Below are 11,961 nucleotides of genomic sequence, written 5' to 3' on the forward strand. Positions count from 1 at the left end.
GCCTCACCTTTATACGCAAATACAGTGCATTTACCAAATGCTGTGAGTGCTGCCCCACTGAAAAGAAAACAAGCAGCATCACCTGTGTTGGAGACAAACAAAAATGAGGTTTCACTAATGTAGCTAATTGTTTATTGTAAAATTTTAAGTACCTTCACCTCAGCATTACATTTACAGTGTAACTGGATACTGATGGAAAGCTCCCATTTTTGGGCATTCTTGTCTATAAATGGAATAACAACACGGTGGGTCATAGTATTTACTGAAAAACTATGTGTACTGGCTGGTATCTGCATATTTACTTCAAAACTATGTGTACTGGCTGGTATCTTCATACTTTAACTGTCATCCATCATATTAATGCACTTGAGTCCTTAATAAGCTGGTCCAAAGAACATATACCATATCCGATGTGGAAAAATTAGCAACAAGAAACTGAACACCCACCTAACGTGTCTATTTAAAAAGAAAAGATTCTCCGAGAAGCAGATTTGTGATTTACTGGTGTTCAGACTATCACTGGAAGTACAGCAAGATGAATATTCATCGCATTCCTTCCATACACTGGGATGATATCACCAAAGCTAATGAGAATTTTAAAAGTTTTGTAATATCAAGACTACATTTTGTTCACCGAATTATTGCCCTTTCGAGTTCTGTTAGTGATGATCTGAGTCTAAGGGAGCACGATGTTTATAAGGTTGCATGCCACTATGGTAAAGCATAAATTGGTCAAACTATTTTGTACTGTTGAGGACAGGTGTGTGGAACATCACCAACACACAAGATTACAACACCCCAAAAAATACACAGAGCAGAGCATTGCTCAGGTACGCAGCCATATATAAAAAGACATAAGAGCATGCTCCTGGTTCTTGTTACCAGGATTGTGTTCTGAAGGAATCCATTGAAATTAAGTTGGCTGATAACCTTATTAATAATGACAGAGGCTCTCCTCCAAGCATGTCATGGAACCCTGTGCTCACGTGCTTTAGCCCATAGTGTTCAATGATGAAATCACCTGAAGATTTTTACAATTATTTACGGCAGCACTTTCTCATTTGTGTTTGTCTTTGCCAGTGGTTCACTGTTCGTATCCTTTGCAGTGGGGGCAGCATTCGCAGCACTTGGAGCAGTATTCTCTTCTGACCAATATGGGGGTGATGACTCCACTGTGGTATCAGTTCAATGAAACTCAGCAACAGCATTGTCTAACCTGAAGATGATGGCCAGTTGGACCATCAAAATATTGTGTGACATGGAGATCCAGCTGCATACTCTAGAAGGGTATCAGTAAGCGAAATAGTTGTGTGTGCGCAACTAGTCTAGTGTGAAAAACAATATTAAAGAACTGAGGAGAAGTTACTAATGTACCAGTAAATAAAAGCAGCTATGATAAACACTCCTGTGCATTACTTCAACTTTTAGCAAATACTCGCAGAACAGGCTTAAGTTATTTCCACCATAGTAAAAATGATGGAAAGAAATAAGTTTTTAAGAAAAAAATGTTTTTTACAGGGTTCTGATTTTGGTGGATCTGGTTCTGATATCAGTACAGGAGGGCAAGAAGATCGGGGAAGCAAAAAGGATATGAGAGATCGGCTCACTGGCATGTTCAAGAAGTCAGGATCAAGGAGTAATAGGTAAGTGCGAAAAACACTACAGACTTTACACTTTTTTATCCAGTACATCCATGTTAATATCCTAACTATTACTTTGTTTCAATTTGCATTGATCATAATATTTAGTTTCTTTTATTATGTCAAAAATGAACTGATTTTAATGGGAGTAATGCAACCACATTATATAAGTAAGAGAATCAATGGAATATCTATTTGACTTCGCAAGCAGCTGCAGTGCAAGCTCATATCTGAGTTATATGACAGTTAAACAAAGTATTTCCCTTTTATATTTTTTTATTGATTCCTGGTCTTAATAGAACTGATGTCTTTCAAAACTCTTGGAGTCTTCTTTAAACACAATTTATGTTGTATAACTGCTCTTTATGTGCTGAAATGCTTTGTTATGTTCCTTCAAATTGTACATACCAGCAAAAAATGTTTCATACTTTTTCCCTTCATTTATGAGCAGCTTGGAACGAAGTACCAGAGGTATCAAGGATCAGAGTCCAGCACTTTCTGATCGCTCTGAATCAGTTCCAAAGAAAAGTGGTACCTTGCCACGCCCTTCACCAGCTGTAAGTACTAGAACTCAAATTCCAGAGAAAAAATAATGTAATTCTGTTGCATATGCCAAATACTTTTTCATAGTGTGGTGTAGCACTAGTGTCTTAATACTATAAATAGGTCTGAAGACATATATACTTTATTTTATGGTAATGTTTATTTTTCAGAGAAGTGATGTTGGCCCCACATCAAGTATGGCAAGACCTCTGTCACCTGGAGTCAAGAGACCTACTACTCCAACCATTCCATCAAATACTACAAAACTACATAGACCTAAATAGTAGTGTTGGATGGAAATGAAGAAACAGCAAACAAAGCAGAGCCTGAAAACTTTCAGGGAACATTATAGTGTAAAATGTGTGGCAATACAGCTGTTAATTACGCTGTTTAAAACTAGTTTCCATCTCACCAAGGAAAAAAAAAACATCAAGTTTCACCTGACAGGGGAGACAGTAAGGGTAGCTGGGCAATTCAAGCCATGCTACAAGTACTTTGATTGCTGGTGTAACATTTTCTCCATCACAACATACAGAATTATGCCATAAATACAACAATATGAAAAAAACCCACATTGTGTCTGGATGGAACCCAGCACAATGATACTAGACTTCAGTGCACAAGAATTCATTTCCAAGCTGCTTTGCCACTTCATAAAAGTGGCATAAGCAGTAAACAACTTTGTCATGTTTTCAAGGTTCTGGTTTTGAGATACTGCTGACAGTGGCAGTAACTTTGTTCTTTCAAAGTCTGGGAAATATTCACAATAAAAATTTCACTCTAAAATTTCAGATGGATGTTATAACAAGTAAATGGGTGACACGGGTCCAGAGGGGCAAAGGAAGCCACATGGGATACTTTAACGTACATCTTTTCCCCAAAATGACACTAAGTGTGTTGTGATGCATTGAATTCTCTTGTACAAGAGCCCCATATTTTACCTCGTTGCCATTCCGTATTTAGTAGAATATTAATTTCCATTTTCCTTCACGTTAATTCTTCATTCCAGATATTAATTTGAGGTACTGAAATGATTTCAAAGTTTCATATGCAAAACACAACAATTGTTTGGAGTTTTATTTTTTTTTTTTTTTAAAAAAAAGCATGACACTTAACAATAAAGATTAAGTATTAGCAGTAAACAGGTAAACAGGATATTAGTACTAGAAATAAATTGGTTGGTATTATACATTACTTCAAATTATAAAGATCAGTAAGTGATCTTTTGTCATTCCTCACATGTTATCAAGAGTAAAAATCATAAGAAAAATGTTGAGCAGGCTATATGAAAATGGTGTGATTAAATAATAAACATGGTGTTTACTGTTTTGGAAACAGAGTATAGTAAGACAACATCATTTGTCATGCAACTGGTGCAAGAAACGTAATGCAACAAATGTACATGATCATTGTTTAAAGCAAGGTAGTAATGAATAGAAAACTATAAAAACATGGTGTAGCTTACACTTGTTCTTGTGTAATACACATGAAACATTGGGGGCTAGTTTTCTAGCTGTTCTCTCTAAATGTTATTGGTTTCCAGTGCATATTTATACATTGTTAACCATTGTGATCGAATATCTGCTCAAGTAAATTAAATAGAGAACTTGCCTTACCTATGTGTTGCAATATGCAATTGTGACAATACCCATTTGGGGACAGATTAAAATAACTACAAGTAAATTTCTTACTGGAGAGTGTCTAATTTCTGTTAATATTCTCCATGGCGTGTTTTAAACATTCATCTTATATAAGATGTGTGAGATTGATGTACAAATTTGTAAGTGTGTTGATATTTCTGAAGCAAATGTGAGTAAATAGAGAATTTGTAAGTTTTTGTATAAATATGCATTTTTTGTGTACTGTGATAGTAATCTTTACCACTTTCCATCTCCCTAAGTACCAGAAGTTACCGAGTGACTACTATATATTTCATTCAACATGCCTCCACTACAGAAGGCATGTCCTCACTTCAAATTTTGTTGTATGCAGCCTTTGTTCTGTAGACAGTATGATCAATCCATCATCCATATTGAAAGGAATATTGTAAGTTTAGCTTAGCAAGCAGCAAATAATGATCACACAACCTTTGGCAATCTGCTATATCTTACATACATACATTTCTCACAGAACTTTAATGCTGCTCCTTTTCAACTTGTTCGATACTTGTCCTCATTCATTTAGACAAGTACTGGTTGTTTCAAAAATAACTGTGAGTATTTTAATTAAAAAACACACAATACATACACTATTTGACCAAAAGTATCTGGACAGCTATTAGTGGACACTGGTATGTGGTGTGTGCACCCTTGAACTCTGATGGTGACACTTTCAACAAGGTGTCTGAATATCTGTGGAGGAACAGCAGCCCATTTTTCCTGAATAGCTGGAACCAGAGAAGGTAGTGACATTGGACACTGAGGTCTGGAGCAAAGTCAACATTTTGACTTGTCATAAAGGTGTTCCATTGGGTTCAGATCAGGTTTCAGGGCAAGCCAGTCCATCTCAGCAATCATTCCTGAAATGTATGAGCCTGCCCTAGTCCCGACCTCAGTGCTATTGTCCACGAACCATTGCCTCAAAGATGCTGCTGTAAGATATGGTGAATCATAAAGTTGATTAAATAATCATCTCCAAACTGTTCTTTTACTGTATGTATACACAGTGCTGTAAAAATGTTTGCATATTCTTCCACATTAAGCATTTTCTTAGGCACAATAAGGGGACCAGACTGTGACCATGAAAAACAACTCCACACCATAACACCAGTTTCTCCATACTTCACTGTTGGCGCTACACATGTTGGCAAATAACCATCTCCAGGCATTCGCCAAAGTCAAACCCTTCCATAGGATTGGCACATGGTATAGAATGATTCATTACTCCAAATCACTAGTTTCCAGCCTTCCATTGTCCAGCGTCATCGGTCTTTACACCACCTTGAAAATATCATGTAGCATGGACTACAGAAATGTGTGGCTTATGATGAGCTTGTCCTTTGTACCTTGTGCTTTTTAACTGTGCTAGCTGAAATGCTGGACCCTGGACTTTGGAACTCATGAGTGATTCCTTCTGCTGATTTCATGCATTTTTTTACAACCATCCTCTGCAATGCTCAACGGTCCCTTTCAGCCAGTACAAGAGGTCTGCCTGGACTTGATTTACTTGTGGTTGTTCCTTCAGATTTCTACTTCACAGGTGCCATGTCACTGACTGTGTGGCCTCTCCCACTGGAGGTTCGCGTCCTCCCTTGGGCATGTGTGTGTGTGTGTGTGTGTGTGTGTGTGTGTGTGTGTGTGTGTGTGTGTGTGTTGTTCTTAGCATAAGTTAGTTTAAGTAGTGTGTAAGTCTAGGGACTGATGACCTCAGCAGTCTGGTCCCTTAGAAATTCACACACATTTGAACACTCTACTTCACAGTCACGTAACAGACAGTTGACTTGGACAGCTTCAGAAGGTTTGAAATGTCCTTGATGTACACTGATGAGCCAAAACATTATGACTACTACCCACCGTGCAGCTGAATGCCTCTTGGTGGTGCTGCAGATACATGACGCTGTAAGCAAAGAATGTAAACGGAAGAGAGACAAATGGGCAATCATTATAGTGAAGATATGGGCCACAAATCCACTGAAGTAAGCGGTTTTGACAAAGGGCACATTGTTGTGGCACTGCAGCTGGAAACTAGAATCTCTGAAATGGCAAAGTTGGTTGCCTGCTGGTGTGCTGTCATGAGCAACTATGGAAAGTGGTTGAAAGATGGTGAAATAACGTGTAGGCCATATGATGCTGGATGACCACCTCTCATTACAAAAGGTAGAGATCAGAAGGCCCTTCACTGTGTAATCCAGGATAGGCAGTGATCTGTGGCAGATCTGACGACAGAGTACAATGCTGGTGCAGGCACAAGTGTTTTGGAGCACACTGTTCAAAGGCCATTGTTGAACATGGAGTTCCACATCACATGACTCCTGTGTGTTCCTGTGTTGACCTGTTGACTCAATGACGTTACCAGTTATGATAGCAGTGGGCACAGCATCACTGAGTTTTCTCTGTGGATCAGTAGAAATGTGTTGACTGTCAAATGAATCGCATTTCTTGTGACCGATGTAATGGATCTGGGAGATGTTATTTTTTTACCGTACTTGTCGATGCCGAATTGTAAATGTTTTCTAATATTTTTGTCAGAATTTATTATAATTTGTCTTATTATATGTTAATTTACTTCTGTTTTTGAGAGTAAAAGCATATTGATTACTATTAGAAAATGTATCGAAGAATAGCAAAGAGACTGATTACAAATGGAAACTTGTGAATTGTGTAAAATATCTTTGACGATGGAGTCGTCTTTGACTGTAGTCAGTCGGCAGCTAACTCTTGGTGTGTGTTGATGGAAGAACAATGTGAAGGTCACAGTCATAAATAATTTTGAATTATGTTACTATTATTTTTGTATTAACTAAAAAGAAGAAACTACATTTGAAGAAACTGTATTTAAAACACCAAAATGAGAGAAACACGTTGAACCATGTCATTTCTGCAGCTGACATAGATGCATTGTGGAATCATACTTAGACAACTGAAGCCAAGACTAATATCGCCTTGCAAACGTCTAATGGAAAAGGTACTGTCACGAAATATGGCAAATTTAAGTAAATAAAGAATAGTGACCATATTTTCAACTTGTGTCTTAGCCGGGATGCCATATTTCACCGAACAGCTGCACGAAACATGTGCTGCACTATACGTGCAGGCCGGTGAGTGCAGAATTATGCTATGGGGTGCATTTAGTTGGGATTGCATGGGATCTGTGGTGGTAGTCGAAGGCATCATGACAGCAGTGAACTACATGAACATTATTACGGACCACTTGCATCGCTTCATGCCTTAAGTCTCCCCCTATGGTGATGACAATTCCAGCAGGATAACTGTCTGTGTTGCAAGGTCAGAATCATGCTACAGTGGTTTCAGGGGCATTATAGTGAACTCACATAGATATCTTGGTCAGCAAATGAACCTGATCTGCACCCACTGGAACACATATCGGGTGCCAGCTGCATGCCTGTAAACCACCATCCTTTAATTTAAGGGATTGCTTGACCAGTACGTAGACATCTGGTGCCACAAACTTCTGCAATCCTGTCAAGGACTTGTAGAATCCATACCAAGTAGAAACTATGTTTGAAAAGTGGAACAATATGCTATTAAACATGTGGTCATAATGTTCTGGCTCATTGGTGTATCTGTTACTCAAGTGTCATCCAATGGCTAGTACACATTCAAAGTCATGAGCTCTCCTGACTGACCTATTTTGCTGTTGTGGCTTCTTTACTGACAACACAGTACTCCCCACCTCCTTTTATGCTTGTGGGTCCATCTCATGTGACACATAGTGGTCAATTCCACATTCCATAGGGGTGTCCAGATACTTTTGATCAGATAGTGTATAGTGGTTGCATGAGTAGCCTTTGGTGAATATGTGGTACAAGAAGTTAATGTTGCTATCGATACGAGTCTTTTGCTATGTTAAAAGTGTGATGAGTAAAGCTGGCCTGAAAGTCAGGATGAGAATGGGAAAATCTGTAAGATCAGTAACATAAACAAAATGCTCTTTTGAAGGAAATAATGTTTGTTGGCATCCAGCTGTGAATGCAAAATATAATTTGAGTAATAAAACTAAAAATATCATTTAATTTGTAATTTAACTATTAAGCAATCCGAGTGGAAAAACAATTGTAGGCTGTGTTTTACTGGTTCTGTTTAAAAAGCAGCTCATGCACAAGGCACTGGACACATCAGTTTTTAAGTATATAGGGGAAAATGATGTCCATACATTAAGTATTCACATAGTACACATCAAAAATTTAAATATCCTACAATGGAGTAAAACCAATGATGCTGTAAATGTGACTTTAATGATTTTTCAAAAGTTTTGACCTCGGTAATTCCTTTTATGTGTGCAGAAGTTTGTTATCAAGTTTAACTACCTAAAGGTTTCCATAATGTGGATGCATATAAAGGAAGAATAGCAGAGATCTTAAATAGAGGTTTACATGAGTCTACAGGTTCTATTCTACTGATTCTATTCTAATGATTTTTTTTCCATTATTATTTCCTCACTAAAGTAGGATTTTAGTGAGCAAAGAAAGTAGTGTGTCTTTCTCAGTTTTGTACTGAGGTATTCAATATGTTCATTCCATTTACATTGCTTTTCAGGCTAAGAATTTGGTTTCCGTACTGCTACCGACTGGTTCATCATTAATCAAAACAAATTATTGCTGTAATTCTTCCCTATTTTCCTCTTTTAGTAGAATTGTGATGTCACCTGCAAGTATGATTGTATTATGAACGTCCACATTTAAGATTAGATTGTTTAGGCACAGAAGGGTTGCCATTACTGAGCCTTGGGGTACACCATATTCAATTACTTTATAGTTTGACAGGTGTCCATAAATAGTTTTCAGATTGATATTTGTGTGATTGATGCACACTGCTTGCTTACAATTGCTGAGGAAGGAATACCTTAAATACCGTATTTTTCAAGCTTTTAACATCAGAATGTTGTGGTCCACCATGCCAACAGCTTTTGATAGGTCAGTAGAAACTCCTGTTCATTCCTGTTTCTTGTCCATCAGGCTTTGTACGCAACTGTGTCATTCATTACATAGGATATTGTTATTATCTATAAATTCCATAACTTTGTCATACATAACTTCTTCTAATATTTTTGAAATGTAAGAGGAAAGTGTGATGGGTCTGTGGTGAGTATCAATTTGTACTTTTCATAATACTGTCATTATTCCATACTGTATTTTCCATTATGAGAAGATTATGAAAGACTTTTGGGGAATTTTAACTGTTATTTGACTGAAACAGGTGTTTTGAATCATTTTCTTACTAATAGCCCTTTAGGATCCTGCTCTGGAGAGCAGTAGATTGTGGAGTTGTCAGATACGGAAAGCCAAACCAACACATCACCTTGTTACCTATGGCATTTTGGGCTTCCAGGTTTGTTACTTAGGTGTTTTTCCATTAATTCATTCATTCACTCACACATCATGCTCCATAAATTCCATGATGAAGGAAAGCCTTCAGGGGCATGGAATGAGACAACTTATACATGAACATGCAGAAACAGCCACTGCAGGCTACTTCTGTAATTATACTAAAAAAAAAAAAAGGTTGTAATTCATGTTAATCTGCTCACATTAGTAATTATGGAAATTATTTCTAGAGTACTTTACATATTAAAAAATAGCTAATTTGAAAAGTCTACTGCTCCTTCTCTTGTACTACTCAACTGAATACTTCCTTTAAAGCATTTACTTTGTACAAACTACTGAATAAGTCAAGATCTGTGCAATACAAATCCAAATTATGCAGAATTCATATCCCTTAGTCCAGATATTCTGATTATTGTGGGAGTAGTTGATGAGGTGTTCTCTAACATTGTACTTGAATATTTGGGGATTTTCAGTTTCATGTCTAATGTCTACCAGCAACCTGTTAGTTTTTTTGCACCAGAATATAAGAAACTAATTCTGGTCCTATTTGCCAGAGTTGGCAGTTGTGTGAGCATGAGGTGTGCTTGCTAGTGTGAATGAATGGTGTATGTTTCTCTTCTTCTTCTTCTTCTTCTTCTGATAAAGGCTGTGGCCAAAAGCTTATGTGCAGGTGTCTTTTCATTGTGCCGATCTGCAACTTATGTCATTTTATAGTAAGTAGCACTCTATCTTTTCATACATTGTTGGTATTCTGAAACCCACATAGAGATCATATCGTCTATATGAAAATTATGTTTACTTTTAGTATTATTGTTGCAAATTTCAGAGCTCATTCTAAATTACTCCTGTTATATTATCCTGTACAAATACTATTAGGGATTATAAGTATTGGCACATAAATGTAGATGTTTGGTTATCAACTATGCACTATGGTCTTATTGCACACTTATGTAGAATAAATATTTATTGACGTAGCTCCACTGCTTCCAAAGATTATGTCAAACAACAGTACTTAATGAAAGTATGGTAGCAACACTGTCTGCAAGTGAAAACAAACAGAAATCTCCATCATTTCTTTCAGTTTCATGTATATGTGTACTCTTGAACATTTGAAGAATATGTTTGACATAATTCTGTTTTACTGAACCATTACTGAAAAATGGCACCAGAGTTCTATTTACATGCTCTGTTCTGACACAGTAATGCTGCTGGGCTTTATTATAAACTTGTGCCACAATACCGACGAGAGAGAATGCTTGCTTTACATTGTTAACAAAGCTTGCCCAAGAATCATTTGTTACTATATCATCATGCCAAATGACACAGGCTCCTAAGTGAAACAGCATACTCCCAGAGTCTGAAAGATATTAATTTGAATTAAGATTAGTGATAATCTAGTTTAGTACTGTTTCTGCAATCTTATTTAATGTCCCTTTCACTAATTTTGAGTTAAAGCCAAGTGCCTTGTAACACTATGTTTATCTAACCCATTTCGACACTTTTAAATTAAGTTTTCATTCGTGCTTTAATGTGTAACTCATTCAGATATGCGAGTGAACTCAGTTCTCCCACGAAACCTAGTAGTATCGATGGGGTAATACCAGATGGAATTGTAATATTCCTTAAGGTAGCTTCGCAAAGAATATTAACTTTACACAACAAAAGGAATGAGCTATTTGGGATGACCCTGAAGAATAATGACTGACAAAAAGAGAGACTGAAAGTATTAAATAAGTAATTAAATGTCAACAAATGAAACAGTGTGATATTACCCCATATGATGGGGTAATTTTGGATGCTCATTGAATTTCCATCTACAGTTCCATATTTTCCTCTGACTGGGTAATTTTTAAGAAATAAAGATGCTTGGAAGTTCTTCTTATACTTTTAGAAGATATTTGACACATGGATACAAAATAATTTCATGTGTTCTGAAAACGTTTAACACATCTTTAGAAAAACTTTGATACATTTTCATACATAAAAATTCTCTCTTCTCTATATGAAAATGGCATCTGTTCTTTCGGACATGTCCGAAAGAACAGATGCCATTGGTGACCGTGCAGCTCTCTAGAATGAAATTACAATTAAATCAATACCATTAGCTGCTGATGGGCATTGATATACATCAACGGGAACAGTTGAAAATTTGTGCCCCGACCGGGACTCGAACCCGGGGTGGATAGAGCGTCTGCCATGTAAACAGGAGATCCCCTTCTTTTACACCTACTTTTGTTACAAAGCGAACTGCCTACTTTGTTTGATGTCCCCTTCCAATCGTGTTTATTCTTTAATGTTGAACATGGTATGTTAAATTGCTTGATGCTTTTCTATAAGGCATTTTTCCTAATCTTATGGCAGCACCTGCCTTTTCAAGATTTTGAGCATCATAATTGCACCTTGGAAGGACACCAAGCCTCCTTTTGTAAGTCCACAGCATTGTCTGACATTCCCACAATGTATATAGACATCTGTAAATAGTTTACTGAATTTTAGCACAAGTAATGTACATTGATAAAATACAGTTATATATCCTTCTTAACATCTAAATAGGTAAATTATAAGGACATCATGCTTACCACTTTCTTTTTTCCTGGTATAATGATGAAAGTATTTGCATAAAGATAACTGACAATAACTGTACACTGCACTGAAAACTGCTACACACTACTGTCTTAATTTATAAGTGCTACAGTGTATGTACAAATCTCCTTGACAATATGTTAAGGTGTAAGCAGCAAAATACACGTGAAAAATAAAAGTCTGAATTCAGTG

The 11,961-nt window shown here is 36.9% G+C and overlaps 1 protein-coding gene across 2 annotated transcripts in view; it reads left to right on the forward strand.

Annotated features, from left to right (window-relative positions):
- The window catches only part of LOC124774718 (trichohyalin), a 402,178-nt gene extending 399,540 nt beyond the window's left edge, over positions 1 to 2,638 (forward strand). For both annotated transcript variants that reach the window (XM_047249503.1, XM_047249504.1), the window contains exons 43-45: positions 1,519 to 1,643; positions 2,092 to 2,197; positions 2,354 to 2,638. In XM_047249503.1, coding sequence (XP_047105459.1) covers positions 1,519 to 1,643; positions 2,092 to 2,197; positions 2,354 to 2,467 — 345 coding nt within the window. In that variant the 3' untranslated portion in view covers positions 2,468 to 2,638. The remainder of the gene's footprint in view (positions 1 to 1,518; positions 1,644 to 2,091; positions 2,198 to 2,353) is intronic.
- Positions 2,639 to 11,961: the final 9,323 nt, after the last annotated feature.

The sequence above is a fragment of the Schistocerca piceifrons genome, chromosome 2 (genome assembly GCF_021461385.2).
Source record: "Schistocerca piceifrons isolate TAMUIC-IGC-003096 chromosome 2, iqSchPice1.1, whole genome shotgun sequence".
Classification (NCBI taxonomy): Eukaryota; Metazoa; Arthropoda; class Insecta; order Orthoptera; family Acrididae; genus Schistocerca; species Schistocerca piceifrons.